Here is a 22,250-nt window from a genome sequence, read left to right on the forward strand (position 1 = left end):
GTTTTTTTTTCACACGTAGAGTAATGTTGTTTCCACATACAGTACTGTGAAAAAGTTTTAGACACCTGAGAAATTTTATTTAAAAAGCTATTTATCTGGTTAATGTACATTTATTTGCTCAGAAGACATTTATATTACATTCACTCTCTCAATAAATACAAATAACATTAATACAATAATTGATTTATGTCTGCCAATGTATTCATTTACATTACTTTTTACTATATTTATGTTTCTTTGCATTGATTCTAATGATACAACGTTTTTACATGCACAAACACACTTATTGCCAAGATACATGCCTTTAAATAATGTGCTCAGGTGCCTAAAACTTATGCACAGTACTGTAACATCACGTTTTTTCTTTAAGATGTCCTTTCCTTCAGTTTTCACCATCACCTCTCAGCCCTTCACTCATCATCTTGCCATTATCACATGATCTTGCAGAATCCCTTTCAGTACAGTGTAACCATCTCAGCTCACAGTGCCCTATTGAAGGCATCGTCATGTATTTGGACACAGAGCCAAATGATGCTGTCTGTACCTTGAATGTTCCTGTGCCTGTTATTACATGACCCCAGTGGATGTACTGCATGGGCATGCTGTGGGACTTGCTTGTTGTCTGACCTCATCTCACCATGTCTCATTCACGTCTAAAACCTGACCGCCGCACAACCTCTATTGCACGAACAGGCTCTGAAAAGTGACCAAACCAGCTGTGAAATAGCCTCAGTAAGGATAATAATACTAACCTGCCTTGAATTCATGATATAATGGCACATCAAAGCCAAATGGAGTCTGAGAAAGTGTGGCTTTGTGTCTCTGTGTAATGCAGTTTGCCCGTGTCTATGCTGTGTGTCTCTTGCTGTATTTCATTAATGACTCTAGGGCATGGGGTATAGTGTCCTTGCTTCGCTGGGCTGAAGGGTAAAATTCGAGAGGGAGAGGGTCCCAAACTGCCCCAGAGTGCTGGCAGGGAAAGCACAGTGAGTAGATGGGATCAGCATACATTTCTGAGTGAGGAACTGATTTGAAACCAAGCTGAATACAGTCCCAGAATCTGTTGTGAAACGTCAAAATGTATCAAAACAGAACAAAGCAGGTAGATGCATGCTTTTTGATGATTTATTTACTGATCCTCAGTAGATTCTGACAAAATATCTGCACTGAATATTTGAATTGCATGAGATAGACTCTTCTTGGATGCCATATCTCCTCTTATTTACTACAGTTTTATTCATGTACAGTACTGTGCAAAAGCAGAACACACTTTTAACTGAAAATTACACAGAAGCCTCAACAGCTAAATATAAATGTTTCAGTATTTAGTGTGTCCACTATGTCTTTTATTACAGCGGCTGTTCTTTTTGCTTTCAGTTTTCGGCAGGGATATTTTCCTCTAAAGTTCAGTCTTAGATGTTGGTTGCATTTTCTGCTTCTCACAAACTAAGTGATCCAAAACACATTCAGTAATAGTGAGGTCTGGACTCTCGGGTGGCCAGACCATTTTTCTGAGAACACCCGCAGCCTCTTTGTTTGATTTGCAAATATTCTTTTCTCAGTAAGAGCTTCTTGACAGCTACACATCTTTTCAGACCCATAGCGTTGAGTAGTGTTCTCAAAGTGGAAGGATGGACAGAAACAACTGTGGATTTTTTTCAGATCTGAAACAAGAGAGGAGCCTGATTTTCTCCTCTCACTCAAAGATGAACGTTTTAAGCACTGCTGTGTCTGATCCACTCACACCAGCGCAACACACACTACCACACCACCACCACATCAATGTCACTGGAGTGCTAAGAATGATTCACCACCTAAATAATACCTGCTCTGTGGTGGTCCTGTGGGGGTCAGAGAAACAGATGGACTACAGTCTGTAATTGTAGAACTACAATGTGCACCTTTATGGTGAGTGGAGCTGATAAAATGGACAAAGAGTGTAGAAACACAGTGGTAGTTTTAGTGTTGTGGCTGATCAGTGTAATCATTTAATTAAACTCCAGATTTGGAAACTCCTGTTTTTCACTTATTTTTCTTCAACTTTCTGTTCCTTAAGTAAGTGGATTGTCTTATATCTAATCTTCTCAGAAATATCTCCAAAAAATATTTTTTTCGTACTTAATGACCATTTGACTTGGTGGTCTCTGACTTTTGCACAATACTGTAGCTCAGATGAATAAACTCATCATGTTAACAGCAGTCAGTTAATGTATCCATTGAAAACGTGTCTTTAATGTACTGATGTTACCTTTATAAAATGTCTTGGTTAACATAGGCTAACAACAACAGCATCATTTTGGTTTCATTTATTACTCATCCAAAACTTCAGCTTTTGTTTCAAGAGCACATTTAGATATGCCAATAACAGTTGTGTGTGACATATTATGGCTGGGTCTGTATTTGGCCTCCATACCAAAAGAAAATGAACAGTGATGTAATTGTGACATTGCCAAAGCACAACAGCAGGGGATGGTTCAGTCATTTTGTTTAGGGTAGGAAGTTGTTCATTCAAGCTGTTCCCTGTCCAGAGGTCCCCTCACCTCCCTCTGCTGTGACTCTGCTGGAGCGTGTGCGTGACTACATGGTGGTGGGCTGGAAGGCTCCTGCTAAGACTGGGGGAGCCGACATCAGGGGGTACTACCTGGACTACAGGACCGTTAAAGGAAACGTCAAGAGCAAGTGGCATGAGATTAACCTAAAGGCCGTCACTGACACTACTTACAAGGTAAATTACCCTGCTTTAGGCGACCTTCATTTCAATGTATTCCAGTGTGTACAGTTTGAGGTAAGGCCCATAAACAGATCTTCATATCATAGGTGATCAACAGAATATGTTTAAAATGACTTTTGCTCTTGTCTTTCCCTCTCTCTCTGTACTCAGGTAGAGAACTTGAAGGAGAACACTTTCTACGAGTTCCAGGTGCGTGCAGTTAACCAGACTGGTATTAGCGAGGGTTCTGTTCCCAGTGTTGCCTTTGAATGCAAAGAGTGGACCGTTGCAGTGCCAGGTAACTCTATAAGCTAAAGCACTCTAATATAGTCGTAGGCAAAAGTTTGGACATCCCAGTCAGATTACATGTTTTGTTGACTTTCTAAGTCAAAATGAGTTAACACATCCTCTACAGAGAATAAACTTAAGGAATGTAACAGTGAGGGAGATCATAGATGCCGGATGCAAGTGCAAGAACATGGTTTTATTGTAATTCATAATGATGATAAAAAGATTCAACAAAAGCATGGAAGCAAAGAAAGCCAAAACAAGGCCTATGAAGCAAAAATACCAAGCAAACACAAGCCAAACAGCCAGGGGTGTAAATACACTAAGAACAAACAAGAAACACCTGGGGCTAATGAAAGAGTGGGGCTACAGACTAGAGACAGGTGAGACAGATAACCAGGAGACAGGACAGGGGCAGAGACAAAAACAAAAAACAACAAAAGCACATGGCTAAACACATGAGGAAAGGTGAATAAAGACAGACACAGACAGAAACAGAGCAAGGATTTACAAATATGACATTTTTCTGCAAATTACAGTGAATTATTTATGTTTTTTAACAAATTGGAACATAATATATATAATGTGCCGTAACTTTTGCACGGGCCACATTTTGTGTTCTGTTTTTTCCCAAAATGTCAAATTCAGCAAATAAACAGTAATTGTGCATTAAAATGTGCAGAAGAGAGTTCTCGGTAGGGGATGGGTTAACTTATTTTCACTCAGAAAAATCTACAAAACCTGTAATTTGACCAGGGGTGCCCAAACTTTTGCATATGACTGCAAAATCACTGCTATTAAGGCACAGCCAGGAATATATTTTGTCTTTGATGTCCTTTAATGACTCTAACATAGCAGTGGTCAGTTAGCATTATATAACTTAGACAATGCAATTGTTAGCCACATTAGCATTTTTCCTTTATGGAATACTGGCATTTCCTTTATCATGGTATTATTTTTTCCTCTACACTTACCATTAACTCATCAACCTGCATACAGTAAGGGATTCCTGTTACATTTCTCTTATGGCTGGGTAACACAGGGCCTGCTCATGGCCTTCATGTGCTGGAGGTGCGGAAGAACTCCATGGTGCTGCTGTGGGAACCGCCCACATTCAACGGTCGTAGTCCTGTCACTGGGTACTATGTGGACATCAAAGAAGAGAAGGGAAAATGGAGAGGCGTTCAGGAAAGGTCGACCAAGAATACCTACCTGAAGGTTAGTTAGCATGACAGATGTCTGGTTATGTCATCCAAGGAAATTTGCAGTGAGATTTTTGTTCATAGCTCTAATTCTGATCCTTGTGACATAAAGCTCAGTATGCCTGTCAAGTGGTTGATCATAACACTGTCATTTCCAATAAGGAAGATTAAAGAAGTGGGAGTCTTTTGCATTTTCATGTGAATTAATAATGTTAACAATCTGTCTGTGACTCAGATATGTGGGCTGAAGGAAGGTGCCTCCTATCAGTTGCGTGTACATGCTAAGAATATAGTCGGTGTCGGTGGACCTTCACAAACCTTAGGCCCTCTTGTTGCTCAGACCCGGCCAGGTGGGTAGTCGGTTAAATAAACCATCCGTTCTAATACTAGTTTAACCTGCCCTCATCCACTTGGTCTTGCCATTTCCCTTACGCAAAAATCCTAAACACTGTCTTATTAGCATTCCATTATATTATTAGCTCAAAAGAAGTTTATTAGATGAGCCCTCAGAGGGCTGAGGGATAGAGGGAAAGCAAGTGTTGCCTTTAGCAGCAAAACTTGCCCAGAAATCATTGCAACCTGAAGCATTTCCTTTATCGAACACAGAAAATGGTGGATAAAGCTGTTTATAAGCCATAGCGGTAAATTTTCTTAAAATGCTTGAAGCTACACTTTGTAAGTTTTGGGGATTTGGAGACCTCTCTGGTGAGAATGTGTAATTGCATACACCGCACAGAAGCATATTTTGTAATGTCGATTGTACTTCAGACCCCTTCCCTGAGCAGATGAATCTGATGTTCGCGAGTGTGTTGAAAGAGCATTCAAAAGTCAGAACTTGGTGAAGGATGTATTTTCCAGGGATGTAAGTGAATGATCTACTGTTGTCATCATATCTTCATCAGTATAATGATGATTGTGCATTTAAACATAAACATTGAGCTAGACTTTCTTTTTGAGTCTGTCCGTGTAATGTTAATACGTAAAGATGTATGACGTGGTCTGAAAAACTTGCCGAAATCTGACCCAATGCCTCTGACTTATTAAATTAAACAAATTATTATTTAATTCTTGTTTTTCTCCTGACTCAGTAATGCTACTTCTTTCAACTTTAACAAAAAAAATCTTACATAATGCAGCTTTAATATTTCAAAACAATGACATTCAGTTTTACCTGGGTTTTGGGCTGTATGACTGCTGATACAACTTCATGACTTTGCTAGCTTGCTAGATAGTAAGCTAACGGCTACACAGCAAATAATGACAATCATGAATGGTTTTAAACCAAAGCTTACCGCCAGACAAAGCAATAATTCATAAGTTTTATGTACATTATGTTCAAATTTCTCAAAAAAAAAGTTTTGAATAGCAAAATTTGCATGGCTAGCTGATTAGCACACTGAAGCTAACCTAGCAGAGAGAGAGTATGTTCTGTTTGAAGAAAAAAAAATCCTCACTGTCCCCTCATCCCCTTCTACTCTGAGTGCGCACTTGTGTAACGTGGGTTGACGCACTTCCAAGTTGGTGAGGGCATGTTCAAAAAGGTATTGAAATGAAGCCAAAATCACCTGCATTTCTCATCACATTTCTATTGGACAGCCAACGGTAATGTTTTTCTAATGCTGTTTCCGTGACATGGTCTTTCTTCCTTCAGGCACTAACGAGATTGTGGTGGATGTGGATGACAATGGCGTGATCTCCATGATCTTTGAGTGCTCACAGATGGCTGAAGGTTCTCAGTTTGTGTGGTCCAAGAACTACAAGGCCCTCACTGATGCCTCCCGTCTCACTGTTGAAACAGTTGGGGGAAAGTAAGTTTGCCTCTCACAGCCATTTATTCTGTCATACTCCTGGCAATCAGTCTGACCTGTTTTTTTTATTGTTAGCAAGGTCTACAGTCCCATTGTTGGTCTTATGGCAGTGTTAGGTGATTAGCAATTGTATGAGCACTTGGAGGGACTTGACAATGCTATGTGGGCGTTAGTGTGAAGACAAGTGGTGGCAAGCTGTCTGCTAGCTAGAGGAGACGAGTGCCAGGCTTCGCTCTGCCAGATGTGATGTAAAGGCAGACAGTTGGAAAGTGGGCAGGAAAGTGGATGGAAAGTTAGAGAAATGCCACACTATAAAGATAAATACTAACTTGAGTTTAAATTAAAAAAAGGATCTTTTTGAAAACATTTTTCTTGATATTTTTATTACTTACGTATCTGTCATCAGATCCAGAGCCATCTTTAATGACCCCTCATTGGAGGACCTGGGTACCTATTCTTGTGTGATTTCCAACACTGACGGAGTTTCTGCCAGCTACACTCTGACAGAGGAGGGTAAGTCACTTTCCTTTGCTTTCTGTCTAATGCCAGTGATATTCCATCCTCTGTTTTTATACATCTGAGTGATGTCCATAAGGCAGAAGCACTGACAGTTCTATCCAGAAAATACATCTGCTGAAGCTGCCACATTGGGATGCACGAGTCATTCATTTTTATGCCCGAATTTGGTTTCTTTACAGCCAAATTGGCCGATGACTGATTTTTAGTAGCCTTCTTTTTATCTAAAGCTCACGCTGTGCATAAATACATCAAACACATTAGCACATTTCCAGGGATTTTTAATTATTAGCCAAATTTGTAATATAAACAACATTATTTGCTCTTACATGGGACAAGCTGGCATTTAAAAATGTCCACTTTTGCCTGTTTAACTAACATGAATCAAATAAAGTATTAGATTGAAAGTAAGAGGTGACGGGTTATTCCGCAGTATAGTAATGAATAACTATACTACAGCGTTTTAGTATAGATGTAGCAACATTCAAATACATCATGAGCGCACTGGTCTGGCTTAGCTTTTTACCTCATAAAACTTCAACACAGTTCTGCCAAAATAAAAACAATCAATTGGCCAATTACCGATTTTGAGAAAAAATCTGCTGATACTGCTTTGTCAGGTCTTGTATGTTTAGCTTCCTGTTATATCAAGTACTATATAATTAATATAAAGGACTCCTAATTAATTTCAGTTAGCAATGTATCACCCCACATGCTAATGTAATTAATGGTTTTCTGCTTCTTTAGGTCTGAAACGCTTGTTGGAAATTAGCCATGAACATCAATACCCCAGTAAGTATCCCACAAGGACTGAATAACAAGAGTTACATTGAGCTCCATGCACTCCATACGCTTGTGGTCATACGATTACATCTTTCTATGTTAAAGCTGTTGTTTCCCAGCAGCAGTACTTAATGTAGTGATCTCTGCCTCACAGTTATTCCCTTCACTTCCGAAATGGCCGTCGAGCTTCAGGAGAAAGGACGTGTGCGTTTCTGGACCCAAGTCGCCAAGTTTACTGCAAACTGCCAAGTGCAGTATGTCTTCAATGACAACATCATTACTCAAGGAAAGGTATAGCAGCATACCACATGCACAACAGCATGAATTCTGCTTACTTTTTCCGCTTGCATAGACTCACTCATACTGTTTTATTCATCAGAAATACACAATGAACTTTGACAAGAGCACCGGCATTATCGAGATGTTCATGGACTCCCTGGAAGTCACTGACGAAGGAACCTTCACATTTAACCTTGTTGATGGCAAAGCAACTGGTCGGACCAGCTTGGTACTTATTGGTGCAGGTACAGTAAAGGTTCACCCTTTTTAGATTGGTGTTAAATCGAAACCCGCAGGTACGTCAACTTGTGCTTTTGTTGCTGTAATCTTGCATGTCCTCTAGAGGGCAGGAAAAGATCAGAAGAAACTGAGCAGCCTCTGCATGAGCTGAATATATCCAAAGGCTCTGGCTTAGGACAGCTATTAGTATGCACAGCATTTCTGAGCTTGTTCATGTAACACTGATTGAACAATGATTTATCATGGTTTAGTGATTGATCATGTTGCTAAGATGTCTTTACTTAACACTTCTACTAGCAGGTCAAGCTGCAAAATCCTTATCAGACTGAGAGGAAGAATCAGTAATGAATGTTCTCCACATGGTCCTCAAAAGACAGCAAAATTAGCAGAACCATCAAATGTTTCTTTTTTTTTTTTTGCAGAATTTGCTGAGATTCAGAAGAAGTCTCAGTTTGAGAGAGCTGAGTGGGTCAGAAAACAAGGTACGCAAATGCTGAACGAATTGTATTTTAAAACAATACTCACTCCTTTAAACAGCCTCAAACAACCTTTCTGTTCTCACATACAGGCCCTCACTTTGTGGAGTACTTGAGTTTCGAGGTCACACCAGAATGTGATGTATATCTGAAATGCAAGGTCAGGCTGGGCTTTTGAGTGAAGCGTAATAGATTTTTCTCACTTTCCCAGGTCAAACTGATTGATATTTTACCTCTTTCCCATCCCTTGGCCCACTCTCTCCTCTGCAGGTAGGAAATATCAGGGCTGACACTGAGATAGCCTGGTTTAAGGACGGAATTGAGATTGAGGAGGGCGATGAGGACGCTCAAAAGATTGGCATTGCCCAAGGAGTGCTATCCTTCAACATTGGCAAGGTGAGGCAGCTGTGGGGAGGTTTAAAGATGAGAAGGGAATCCACAAATAGCCTGGCTAAGTGCTGTGCTCTACGCTTCGCTACGCTAAAGGCTACTCTCCCTCTCTGCCACACGGACTCATAAATGATGAGATGTTGGCATAGAGCAGCCATCTATTCTCTTAAAAGAATGTTTTATTCTTTATGGGGAAAAGTGTGGCTATACATGTGTACAGTATATGTTTTGAGAAACCATGTTTTAAGTTAATCTGTTTTGGGGAATTCCATAAATTTTTCCAAATCTTTTTATAGTTGAGCTATTAAGATGTAAACAAAGCTGTTCAGAGTGGTTTAGAGTTTAAAAGAGTTTAAAAACTACTTTACAGAAAGCTAATACATGTACAAGGTCATTATCTGATGCTTAAGAAATTATTTCATGATAGCTTTTTGAACATTTTGGCCTAGAATCTAATTTTTTAATAGGAAAAATAGGTAGTGTAGGTTCACTGGTCATTTTGTTAGGTTGGATAGTAAATAAAATGTCTGTACACATTGCAGACCCCTGGTTCCACCACCATTTTAAAGAAATCCAAGTCAATAAGTTTGTGTACAATGTAGCATTTCACATCAAACCACTCTGAATGACATTGTTTATATCTCAACCATACAATTATCCAAAAATTTTGAAAATCCCCTTTAAGACCTCTGTTTATTCCCCAAGGATACACATTACATTTATCAACATTTATGTCCATATATTATATATATGGTGCTTCCGTGTGTGAACTGGTTTATATAGTCATAATTCCCTGAAACCTGAGATCAATCCATTTCTGATGGCACACACATTGATAGCATGTCGAATGTCACATCACAGTACAGCTTATAAAATGGCATATATTAATTAGCCTAGAATGCCATCCTTATTGGATTGAACTGTGGTTTTCATGAAAGGATCCTAGAGAGGAGTAGAGTTACTGCATGCTGGGCAAGGAAGGTGCATCTTCCATTCCCCTCCTGCAGAGGGCGCTGGCATTAACTGCAATATCTGTCTAATTTACAGCTTGTAATTAAGAGCGAAAAAGAAGAAAAAAAGAAACCTGCTAAACCTGCTGCCGAAGAAACCCCAAGAAAACCAAAAGTCTGGAGCTTTTTCTTTATAAGTTATCGCCGAGTCACTTTGTTTCATGTTTTTATCTGTGTCGCTGTTGTCCCCTGTTTCCCTGGTGTCCCTGTTTACCTGCAGCATCATGCAGGAGAAAAGCTTGCCTTTTCGGAATTTTTGTCACTGTTTGATTTATTCAAAACTATTTTAATATCTGCTCTACAATGCAGCTGCAGCTGGTGTCTTTTCCTAACTTCTCTTACAATTCTCCACACAGCTTTCAAAGAAGGATGCAGGTGTCTATGAAGTCGAACTGAGTGATGAGAGAGGAAGGGATAAGACTTTGCTGAATCTGACAGATGCATGTAAGAGCTTTTTAACATCCACCAACGGAATGTTATCTGTAGGCCAAAGTTAATGGAATGCTGTAACCCAGTCTGGTGTACTAAAATGCAGTCACTTCCTAACAGGTTATCAGGCTGTGCTGAATGAAATGTTCAGAGTTATAGGTGAGCTCTTGTGTTTTATTCTCCGCACACATTACTGGAAATAGAGCACTAATGCTCCATGAGGTTATGTGATGCTGATATTTTTGTTACTCATTCCATTCTTTTTTTCACCACTGCAGCCAACTCTTCCACCGAATTGAAAGTTGAGAGCACAGAGCATGGCATAATACTCTACACAAATGTTGTGCACTGCACTGAGGAGCTCCGTGTCAGCTGGCTTCACAAGTAAGCTCTTTCATTCTCACTTACCCCTATCTGTATTTTTGTTCCTGCCTGTTTTGGCCGTTTTGATCATGGAAACATTGCTGTCAGTTTCAGAACTGGCAGACTGCGGTTATTTTTAAACTCCCAGAAACATCTGTTAGCAGACAGTGCTTCAGTTTGAGATGCCATTGGGTGCACCTGTACATTCACTCCTAGTGTTCCACTCATCAGTAATTACAGAATTAACAGCACTGCAGATTGCCTCAAGATTGCGAAAATGGCATAAAAAGAAAATATTCTTTAACTAATTTGCAAAACATGATATGACTGCTTTCACCCATTCAGTTCTATTAAGGGTTTTTATGAGGAATATTAGGTTTACTGTTAGAAAACAAGGCTTTCATACTCACTGTTAGAAATGGTTGAGTGCTCTGAAACCGAAGCCCTGCAGTCAAGAACGTTCTCTGAGAGTGAATAAACAAAAGGCCAGAGTGAAGTCTGCCTCTCCGAGACTGAATTTGCCAGTGCGTGCTCTGTTTCAGCCGTTCTTAAACTTTTTTAAGTCTAAGGCCTCTTTTGTGTATAGTTAGTGCCATTGGGCCCCTCTCACCCCACCTCCCGTTGACCCACTGAGCAGTCCCCCCACCGCAATAGGCCCAGCATTACGAATGAGGCCATGTCTTACCAGAACCTTGTCCATTTTGCTAGCTTTATCTGCAGCTATCTCTGACCTGCACATATAAAAGCCATGGTCCTGTTCAATGACGTTAATTTGGTGTGGTGTGGCCATGAATTGTGGTTGATTAGCACTTAATTCATTTTAGTAACCTTTAATAATGTCTACTATTTTTAATCAGGTACCACGTTTTTAGAAGCAGAAGCAGACTTAATGAACTGAGAAAACATCTGAGATTTTTCTGTGGCCCCTTTAGCGTCCCCCTCTGGCCCCCAGTTTGAGAACCACTGCTCTATATGATACAGTGTTGTTCCAGTTAGAATCTGAAAGCTAGATGAACTCAGAAGATGCACCCCACGTGAATTTTATGTCCGATTTCTATATTTTTTTTTCTTTTGAAGAATGGTTCTGTGATTCTTCTTAGTGTAGTGCTGGAGCTATGAGGCTTACAGTAGTCATCCGTAAACACCAAAAATTCTCTGAAACCGCATCCAGGTCTTCATTAGTGTTGTGCTGACTTGTTAATGTTGTTTAGGGCACAGTATGATGCGTGCATGTTTTTATGGAAAAGTTTGGGTGACTGTTGGTTTTTTGATACCAAATATGAAATATCTTGGCTCTTTGACTACATCTGAGGTAAATGGAAGATTCTTTTAATGCAAAACTCGCACTGTGTGGGCTAAATGAACACATGAAACATGCTAGCACATTTCCAATCATTTCTACTATTCAAAGTTATATACATATATAAATAACAATATTTGCTCTTTAATGGGCCAAATTGGAATTTTAAGTTTGTAAATGAAAAATCAATTTCCAATTTATATAACATGAATCAAATGAAGTGCTACATCAAAAGTAAGAGGTAAATAATTATTTAGCACAATGAATCATGTATAATTATGCTATGACATTTTGGTATAGATGTAACAACAGCATTCCAACACTGGGTTTGGACAAGAGCAATACAGCATGAGTGCACTTTATTTACTATAACATTACTTATGTCATAAAATTGCAACAAAAATCAGCTAAAGTCAAACAATAAATTGTCTGATTGCATTTGGAGCAAAACACTCTCTGCCAGTCTTCTGATCTTGGCTGATTCTGATCTTACATCCCTGTCAGAAACACAAACTGACCTGAGGTCCAAGTTTGTTACTGTCCAAAAGGTGGCTAACAGCTGGGTGCTTCTTTCTTTTGCTCTGTACTGTCGAACTCATTTAAAATGAAGTGTGTAAGCACTGTATCACAGCATGAAACTGTTGCAATTTTACACTGCGTTAGCCTTAACCAGTAGCCCCAGTAGTTGACCTCATGCTCACAGAGCTTGTCTGTGTCCCATTCCAGAGATTCAAAGATATCGCACTCAGACCGTGTGCAGTGTGGAGTAACAGGAGAGCAGCTGTGGCTGAAAATCAAGGAGCCCACAGACAAGGACAAGGGCAAATACGCCATCGACATCTTCGATGGCTCTGCAGGAGTCAAGAGGGTTCTTGACCTTACTGGACAAGGTAAGGTCTCGGGTGTTTCAGTCATACTTTAACTGCCTCACTTTTATCTCCCTACCCTTGATCTTTAGGTTTTCTATTGATGTTTAGTAATATTCTTGCCAAAGCTTTCTCACTTGTTCTGTTCTGTTTTCTTTCAAAGTATGGGAGGAGGCCTATGCAGAGTTCCAGAGGCTGAAGTAAGTGCTTAAGTATAATATGAAAAAAGGTAATAGACCTCAAAGTAACAAATCTATGCTGGAAATGGCAAAAACCAGAAAATCCATCCGCATCCACAAGACATGAGCAAAATAAGTCCAGAGCAAAGAAAAAAGTATAAAAAGCCTTTGTTGAAACATGCCAATATGTATAAAAATGTGCTGACGCAATTCGGCCTTCTCAGGCCTTCATCAGGACACAAAAAATGGCATATCCAGATAATAGACCTTTTTATACAAGCCCTGTCTTCTACATAAGTTCTGTCTTCTATATTTTGCTTATGTATCACTGCTGTCATATCAAAACCTCAGCAAAAATTCCAATTTGTTCAGTTTTTGTTTACTTTTTACACCATTTGAAAGCAGAAGCTCCACTTTACATTGTATGAACATTCCATGACAAATAGACCAACAGAAATAGTCCAGAATTACATGAAAGTTAAGAGAGCTTTTTCATTCTCTGTAAAGAGGTGTGAGGTTTTGTCACGACAGCGATGATGTGCTGTATAATAGGTCTATAGTGAATATATACAAATAGGTGACAAACCCAGAAAAAACCTTTAATAAAAACAAGATAAAGGGTCTCAGTAAAACGTTGGGCCACCACAAAGTGCAAGAACAGCTTCGTTTTGTGTGCTTCTTTTTATTCCCTTTTATCAAATGCAGTTGTACAGTATAGTCAAATCTTCAAAGACACAACACAGATATAAAGGTCTTAGGGGGAAGTCCATAGAGTTCATCATCTCAGTGTCCATATACAATTCCCCAGGGATGAATAATGACATTTGTCCACAAATACAAAGACAACGGATAGATATACATTCTATAATAAAACTTGTAGTGCTTACATTTAAATGAGCAGAAAAGAAATCCAAAGGAGTTGTTCCACTAGCTCCTAGATCACATCAACTGAAACAATATGAGATAACTGGCGACTATTTAGTCAAGAATACATCTGTTTACAGTCATAACCTTGCGATTATGTTTTCCATGAAGTAAACATCCTTAACTTTTCCCCCCATTGTGTTACCATGGGGGGGCTGCGTCCTCAGCCAGGAGACTGTGATTACCTTCTTAGCAATTAGAAGAAGGGCTCTCAGTAGTAATGTCTGATTGTTATGTCCTACATCTTCTGGTAATATTAATAACAAAAAGTGAGATGGTTTTAAGGGCAGTTCTATATTGGAGCATTTTTTTTATTTCATTTTGTATGTTTTGCCAATATTCTGATAATTTGGACAGTCCCAAAATACATTTGTATGGTCTCCTATCAGGCCACGCAAAAACAGCTTCAGTGTGCTCTGGAATAGATTCTACAAGTCTCTGGAACTGCACTGAAACACCATTCTTCTTACAGATACTCCTGCAATTGTTGTTTTGATGATGGTGGTGGAGTGCATAACACGTCAGTCCAAAATATCACAAGTGTTTAACTAGATTGAGATGTGGTGACTGCAAAGGCTATAGAATGTCTTACATAATTTTTTATACTTATCAAACCATTTAGTTACTCTTCATGCCCTGTGGATGGGGGCATTGTCATTCCTGAACGAGACCACTCCCTTCAGGAAAGAATGGGATAATGGTGATCAGTCAGTCAACTTTGTATTGAATTGCATTAACCCCTCTAATGAGGACCAGTGGTTTCAAACCATGCCAGCAGCTGTAGGGGTCAAGGATTCAGGCCTGTACTATTCTTTTGATGTTTTTCCTTTGATTTGTCACACATCTGTAGTTTTGATTTCATAAACTGGTGAACACAAACCTTTGTATAGACAGTACAGTCTGAAAAAAAGACAGCAGCAACTCTAATACTAAAATATGCTGCAACATCTCAGTCCATCCTTATGAAAGGCTTGGGCTCAGACCTTTCCTGACACTGCAGTGCGGAAGTTGACTGTATCACCTTGACAGGCTCTGATACTATATAAAGCCTCCTCTAACACTGTGCTTATCTCTTTTCCTGCCTCAGGGCGGCAGCCATCGCGGAGAGAAGTAAGTGATTGTCTGTGCTGTCGTTGTGTTCTTTCCTGAAAACAGCTTGTTCCAAAAGCATGTAGATGCTATTTCGAGCTATCTTTCCGTTCCACTTACGCAGGATGTGTTGGCGTTGCTGATGCAGCAAGGGATACATCTTCCTGTCTAAATGTCTTGAAAATGCTTATGTCCATTAGTCGGTGTATAAAGTAAACTCATCTCTCTGAGTAAATAGTGTCAGGTAGTAAAAAGAGCATGAAATTCTGTCAGAGAATTCATATTGATTTGCTGGGTAGCTTACGTCTTAACTTACTGCTTCATTTATCTCATAGACAGAGCACGTGTGGTGGGAGGCCTGCCAGATGTGGTCACTATCCAGGAGGGCAAGGTAATACATCTCCACCTACCCAGGATGACAGGAAACCTCATTATCACACTCCACTGAACTATAATAATGTTTTTCTGTCAGGCTTCTGATTTAGAACATCATGAATATACTGATGGCTAAGCACATTCTGCACTTTGCTTCACATTTCTTCTCCCTTCATTCCTCTTCAGTCTTTGAACCTCACTGGCAATGTATGGGGTGACCCTGTTCCTGAAGTCAGCTGGACGAAGAATGACAAGGAGCTGCTGCCTGACGAGCACTACACGCTCAAGTTTGAGCATGGCAAGTTCGCCAGCATAACCATCGCGGCCGTCAGCACAGCCGACTCGGGCAAATACGCCCTGGTGGTGAAGAACAAGTACGGCAAGGAAGCCGGCGAGTTCACGGTCAGCGTCTACATCCCAGAGGATGAGGCTGAGAAGAAAGACTAGAGGAAGATGAAGATATGAAGATTAGGGGGATAGAGAATCCTGAATATGACCACTTCACATCCCACAGCATTTTACTCCAAAGCATGTTCAGCCACCCAGAAACAGTAAAGACCAGGATGCCTGCCAGTTTGTAACAAGTAACTTCAGTAAAATTGTGCATATTTAGCCTGCTCTTTTAGCCTGTTCATCTAGACTGGCACAAGTTGTTGTAAAACTCTTACATTGAAATAATCATAATGCAGCATTACTGCAGCTGTTTTTGGATCAAACTTCATGAAAATCAAGAGGTGAACATGATTTGAATTAAAATGCTTTGAATGTTGCCTTACTTATTTACATATAAACTGGGATTCTTTAGTGCAAAATTAGCTCATGTCTGTGCTGTTTTCATTTTTTCTCTGTGCATACCATTGTTATTTCTCATTTCAATAGAGACGAGAGACCGATTCTAAATTTTTATGGCCAATTCTGGCTCCAGTTTCTTTACAGCCAAACTTACTGATAGCATCAATGAACACAAACACACTACTAAACACTACTAATATTTTCTATTAGCTAAAGTTGCATTATGAATAACATTATTTACTCTTTAATTGGCCAAAATGGCAATTTAAACTCTAAAATGACAAATCATTTGCCTATTTAACTAACCATGCTACACTGAAATCGAGAAGCAACTGGCTATTTAGCACAATCATACCTTATCACAACTGCAACATTTTGGTATATGTGTAACAGCAGCATTCAAATACAGTGCGAGTGCACTTACCTGTCTCATTTTATTTATGTCATAACATAACAAGCCAGATCGGCCAAAGTAAAAATAATAAATTATTTAAATAATAATAAATTGCTTGTTTGGAGCAAAAAGTGTGTGATTCCGTGCACTTCTAATAGAAATACTCACCTATTTGTCTAAAATATACAGTCTTCAAGTTTTCTTGTAAAACAAATTTACTAAGAAAAGGTCTAAACTAGAGACTAACACTTTTTTTTTGCTTAAAATAGTTCTTTGTGTTAAAAAATATAATATACAAAATACAATATATTTACAGACATGATGAAATAAGAAACACTTAAGTAGTGCAGTGTCATGCAGCTCACAGCTCTTACTCTATAGCTGGAGTTTAGAATGATATTAGTACCGTAAGGATGTGTTACAACTATACAGCACTCTCTGTGAGACAAGTCTTTCAAAGTATCATGTCTATAGGCTGCTTGTTTATATCTGTTTCAGTGTTGATGGTCTAAAGTCACCCTGCATTGGGCTTAATACACAAAACCAACAGGTAGAGTGTTATGTGACAACAGACAATAAAACCATGCAATGGAAAAAATGTGTTTTCTTCTTCAGAGAACCTGTTCAGCGAGGTGTAAATGGGTCTATATAGGGCACTTCAAAGTTTTCTTCCGCACCTCATGTGTTGCATTCTTTCCATGTGACATATGCTTTTGAGAGAAAACAAAAGTAATATTCAGTAAGTAGTGGTGAGTTAAGAAAACAAATGAGTGTACTGACTGGATGTTTGTTAGTCCAATTATATTGGCTGGAGGAAATAAATGTAACCTGTAAACGTGTTAGTTGAAGTCCTGATTATTAGTTCAAGCACAATTCATTATATCATATATAAAAGTAGGTGTGGATTGTAGAAACATGGATTAAGATCAAACTTAAATCTTGAATTAAATCAAGGTTTATCTATTAATCCAAACTTTAAACTTAATTTAAAAATAATCAGGGTTACATGTAATTGTTTTGATCCTCGATTACTTTTACAATAAATCTAGATTAAATTTATTTCTGTTGCACCACAACATGACACAGATTTAAACTTCATTCAGGGATTAAATTCCAACTTTTGCTAAATGTGTTTACAAAAATGCAAAATTTACAAAATGTGTTTAAAAACAGAACAGAAAATGAAAAGTAAAACTATACGTTTAAAGCTCCTCAGATAACTTGCTTGTAACTCACGTTGCTTTTGTGTGCATCACTGAAATATTAGGAAATAAACACAGAGGATCTGCAGGATCTCACTAATTCACATACGTTTTACAGTTACAAATTGTGTGTATATGAAGTACATGGTTGAAGACAGACTAACTACTCCAGTTTTGCGGTTTTACGGAATAACATAAGAGTGTTTGTACTTAAAATTTTTAGATTCAAATTACCAGCAGGTTTTGTACATAATTTCTTCTCAGTGCTGGCTAAACAGCTGTCATTATATATATATATATATATATATATATATATATATATATATATATATAAATTATATATAAATTAGCTAAGGCCAAGGAATTTGATGTTGAAGTAATTTTTTTTTTCTTTTTAGTAAACATTGAAAATGGGTCCCACAGACCCGAACACCACACAAGGGTTAACGAGAGCGAAAGGCTACAATCACAGAGGTGTTAGAGTCACTGACTGTGTATACTGCATGGTATATAGCAGGGGTCTTTAATTAAAATTCAATAAGGTCCAATTCCATGTTCCAATTCAGTGCCATGTACTGTTTACTGAAGTAGCCTAGTAGGTATATCAACATCTTATGTAGTCAACAACTGAATGTCAAATCAAATAAAGTACAATTCAGTAACATTTCATCAACCTTTATTGTGAGTTTTCTCTTTATAGAGAACGCCATGTGAAATAACTCACCTCAGACTCACTTTCTTCTTCGACTGCTGTGTCTCACCTCGTCCCTGTTTCACTTACTTCTCTCAGCACCCCCACCATCATCGAGAGAAAATGCTAGCTAGCTCAGACATCCTCCAAGACAACGGGTTTCACTGGTCAGCCATAACGTTAAAACCACCTCCTTGTTTCTACACACATTGTCTATTTTATCAGCACCACTTATCATATAGGTGCACTTTGTAGTTCTACATTACAGACTGTAGTCCATCTGTTTGCATACTTCGTTAGCCCCCTTTTACCCTGTTCTTTAGTGGTCAGGACCACCACAACACAACCACGTCAGCGTCACTGCAGTGCTGAGAATGATGCGCCACCCAAATGATACCTGCTCTGTGGTGGTCCTGTGAGGGTCCTGACCACTGAAGAACAGGGAGAAAGGTATGCAGAGAAACAGATGGACTACAGTCTGTAATTATAGAACTACAAAGTGCACCTATATAGTAAGTGGAGCTAATAAAATGGACAATGAATGTGGAGATAAGAAGTAAAATCTGTCTTGATTTCTGATTCACGTTGACTTTAAATATTCCATTGTGATCCACATCAGTACGAAAACTAACAGCGCTAATTTCCAGTAGACTAATGCGATAGGAATGCTATTTGAGTTGAATACGCGTTTTTTCACTGATAACCACTGGCAACCAGTGAATGCCGATAAGCCTCTGTATGTTTATCTCTGTTCATTGAAGGAAGCCTCTCTGGCTCTGAGGCGCAGCGTGTTTATCTGTGTTTATCTCACGTGATCCGAGATCTCAGACTACACGAGCTGATATCAGTATCTTAGGTTCAAGATGATCCAGTGATTGAAGTATTGCAGTGTCAGCATGCAGCACAGTGCCTAACGGTATCTGTAAACTCAGACCATTAGGGTGAAGTTTTGGGGGGGCTTGTGGTCCCGCAGCTGTGAGTCACGTGAAGGGCCTTTACAGAGGCCACATCACATCACATCACCGCTGCTGCTGCTGCTACAGCGCTGCGGACCAGCCGACCTTTAGTCATGACCAACGACTGAATATCCACCAAAACAGGTCGCGGTGGTATGGTTGAGGGTGAGAGACGCAGGGTTCTCGGTGCACCGGAGGTTTCGCCTCTCTCTCTCTCTTGCTTTCTCTGGACAGTCCAGCAATGAAAGAGTAACATCAGCGAGGGAGCTAATCTGAATCTGAAAGCGGAACCTCGACCGGCGACAACATCGCTAGCTACCGTCTAGAAATAAGGTAAATGAACGTGGTATAAAATGACTGTTTGAGCTACATTCCTTTACTTCTGTAACAGTAGGCGGACGTGCTCTAACTCTGCCAGCTGATATAACGTTAATGTGGCTGTGCTGCCCAGCTGAAGTGACTGTAGCCTGATGCTAGCTCTAATAGCTAACGCTAGCTAGGTTAACTTACCACAGTGAAGGCTCAATTCAGGGCTGTTAAACTGCACTCTAATGGTTAACTGATGCTGCCAGGCTAATACTGAGGGTAAGCCGAAGCACATATTTCATACATTGAAAGAATGTATTTTTCAAATAGAATATATTCTGATACGCTCTCTAGTTTACCAACGTCGGTGAGTTGCTGCAGTTACCAGTTTGCTAACTGGCTAACGACAGTTGAGGCAAGTAAGGCTGACATATGAGGAGTTTCTTCTCATTTATTTAAAAAATAACGATTAACTTCAACATATTTCTGCACCTTTCGTTTCTTCGATTAACACTGAGGTGATTAGTGACTGGTGTGAATTTCTTAATAAGGTAACTTACATTAATAAATGTGTTTAACATGTCGCGGTGTAAGTTACTGGTTTAAGTTTTGAAACTGTCCTCTGCCAACTCAGCAGTGCGAAATGATAGTGAATGTCGACTGGACAACTAAAGTTAGAATAGTTGTTAACTGTTTCTCGCAGAAATCGTCAGTCATACTTTTAAATAACTTCATCTTAAACCCGCTGAAAACAGCACAAAAGTGGTCAGTACTTAGAAGTAAAAACAGTTAAGAACAGTAGTGTTCTCTTGTTAATCATGAGGACCTCTGTGTTTAGGCCTCATACAGCACCACATTTCTTCAGTCATAAAATCATTATTTACACGTTATTTTAATAGTCATACAAGACAGAAAACGAGAAATGCAGTTTATATCAGGACAAACATGTTTAACAGAGGACTTTATAAACTTTCCTTTTGGCAATACTTCAGTTTTTCAGGTTTGGGGAACAAAACGTTGTTTACTTCATGTGAAACCAAAGGAGCAGTGGACACATGATTGAAATTACTGAAGCATTGTGGTGTCATTGGACTGTTTCACATTAACCATGGAAAAATACCCTGTAAGAAAGTTCACAATGGCTTATGTGTCACTACATATATATAGTGGGGTCCATACGTCTGAAAGCACTGGTGGAAATGCTTCATTTTGCATTCTGTTCTAATTTAATACAAGATTTTTGATTACAAATTATATTGTCAGTGTATCAGTTTCAGAATTTGCTTTTATGTGGTTTCAGACTTTTGAACCATGTATATTAAGTAAATAACTTTGTGTCTTTGACCTGGAGTATTGATTATGAACAGTAGACTGTCAGATCTGAGTGAACAACAAGTGTCAGGGTGTCACGTGAGCTATGTTGCACATGTTTAAGGGGCTGTGGACAGGTGAGAGGACACTGGTTGTCCAGTTTTCGGTGAAGAGCTGAGTTGGCGTGTCATAAATCAGACTAAACAATAAAGAGAAAGTTCCATTCTTGCTTGTTGTTGGCTGCTTTTGTTGAACCACCAGATGTTTTTGGTAAAATCATTAACTGGATTGTGCTCAGTCAGGTGACATTTCTCTGGTGTTCTGTAAGTGAAGAGGAATAAGCTCCTCCTCCAGGCCCCCCTTAGCCAACCCCTTATCAGCAGTCAGTTGTACAGTACAAGAAACATGTACCTTATCTGTCTCAGAAACGCTGACCCTATACCCCCAGCCTCATTGGTTACAGAGTGGGCGTCTGTTTGTCTGATTGGTTGATTTAGTCCTTTCGTGAATGGTCTCAGTGCATCAGAGGAAAGTGAAAGAAAACACCAGGTTATTTGAAGTGTATCCCGTAATGTTTCTGTTTGTTTGTACCTGGGAGAGTCAGTCCAAGGCCAGGTGCGGGCAGTATTTGAGGTGGTGAGGAGGATGACAGAAAAACAGAAGCACTGTGAGAGCGAGGAGGAAGAGTTTACATGAACCTCTACTATACTATAAGCTGTAATGAAGCGATTGCGTTCCTGGGCAGAGTTAGATCCCCCCTTTAGTGGTACTGAGGAAGACAACAGTGAGCAGGATGAGTCTTCAACCCTTAAGCCAACTTGGTCCTTGGTGAGTAAATAAATTGACAATTGGGCCATCAGGGCCTGGAGCTGGTGGACAGCCTCACCTTCACCATGATTTGTTTACCAGCTAGTAACAATTCATTAACATCATATACAGTTACTATTATTATATTATTTGGAGGATGACCCTTTTTCTACATCTGTAGCCGCTGTTTTTCTGTCACTGTTAGTAGGGCTGATGTAGCACAAGCATATCTTTTAATTACACTGTATAGCTACTGCGTAACTGACATACCATTCTAAACATTTGTTTTGCATAGTCTGCAGTGTGCCGTTAAAACTTTCCTAAAATGAAAGTGAATTTTTCTTAAACGCCAGCACAGATGAGTTTTTTAAAAAAATATATTTAAAAGGTGTTGACAAATTCAGTGCATAGCCAACCTGAAAAACTGGAATCAGTGCGTTATACTCCGTATTGTAACAACAGTATCTGTAACAACAGGAGTGTAACAGCATGTAAACGGCATATCATGTTGTGTCATTCAAGATGGTCCTCTCGATTGTCTACGTGGAGATATTGAACAGTACA

At 39.3% G+C, this 22,250-nt stretch overlaps 2 protein-coding genes across 3 annotated transcripts in view; both read left to right on the top strand.

Moving 5' to 3' along the window:
* The window catches only part of myom1a (myomesin 1a (skelemin)), a 36,544-nt gene extending 20,502 nt beyond the window's left edge, over positions 1-16,042 (top strand). Inside the window, exons 18-38 of one of the 2 annotated variants that reach the window (XM_036596372.1) lie at positions 2,529-2,725; positions 2,882-3,008; positions 4,041-4,216; positions 4,436-4,550; positions 5,852-6,008; positions 6,415-6,521; positions 7,272-7,316; positions 7,462-7,598; positions 7,687-7,831; positions 8,249-8,308; positions 8,395-8,462; positions 8,573-8,698; positions 9,740-9,817; positions 10,059-10,146; positions 10,252-10,290; positions 10,410-10,515; positions 12,521-12,684; positions 12,824-12,860; positions 14,851-14,873; positions 15,188-15,243; positions 15,414-16,042. In XM_036596372.1, the coding sequence (XP_036452265.1) occupies positions 2,529-2,725; positions 2,882-3,008; positions 4,041-4,216; positions 4,436-4,550; positions 5,852-6,008; positions 6,415-6,521; positions 7,272-7,316; positions 7,462-7,598; positions 7,687-7,831; positions 8,249-8,308; positions 8,395-8,462; positions 8,573-8,698; positions 9,740-9,817; positions 10,059-10,146; positions 10,252-10,290; positions 10,410-10,515; positions 12,521-12,684; positions 12,824-12,860; positions 14,851-14,873; positions 15,188-15,243; positions 15,414-15,674 (2,312 nt within the window). In that variant the 3' untranslated portion in view covers positions 15,675-16,042. The remainder of the gene's footprint in view (positions 1-2,528; positions 2,726-2,881; positions 3,009-4,040; positions 4,217-4,435; positions 4,551-5,851; positions 6,009-6,414; positions 6,522-7,271; positions 7,317-7,461; positions 7,599-7,686; positions 7,832-8,248; positions 8,309-8,394; positions 8,463-8,572; positions 8,699-9,739; positions 9,818-10,058; positions 10,147-10,251; positions 10,291-10,409; positions 10,516-12,520; positions 12,685-12,823; positions 12,861-14,850; positions 14,874-15,187; positions 15,244-15,413) is intronic. The other variant, XM_036596373.1, reaches the window with a different exon arrangement.
* A 5,363-nt stretch (positions 16,043-21,405) lies between these two features.
* The window catches only part of lpin2 (lipin 2), a 33,530-nt gene continuing 32,685 nt past the window's right edge, over positions 21,406-22,250 (top strand). The window contains exon 1 of the mRNA XM_036597444.1: positions 21,406-21,707. Coding sequence (XP_036453337.1) covers positions 21,600-21,707 — 108 coding nt within the window. The 5' untranslated portion in view covers positions 21,406-21,599. The remainder of the gene's footprint in view (positions 21,708-22,250) is intronic.

This window comes from Colossoma macropomum, unplaced genomic scaffold (genome assembly GCF_904425465.1).
Source record: "Colossoma macropomum unplaced genomic scaffold, Colossoma_macropomum, whole genome shotgun sequence".
Classification (NCBI taxonomy): domain Eukaryota; kingdom Metazoa; phylum Chordata; class Actinopteri; order Characiformes; family Serrasalmidae; genus Colossoma; species Colossoma macropomum.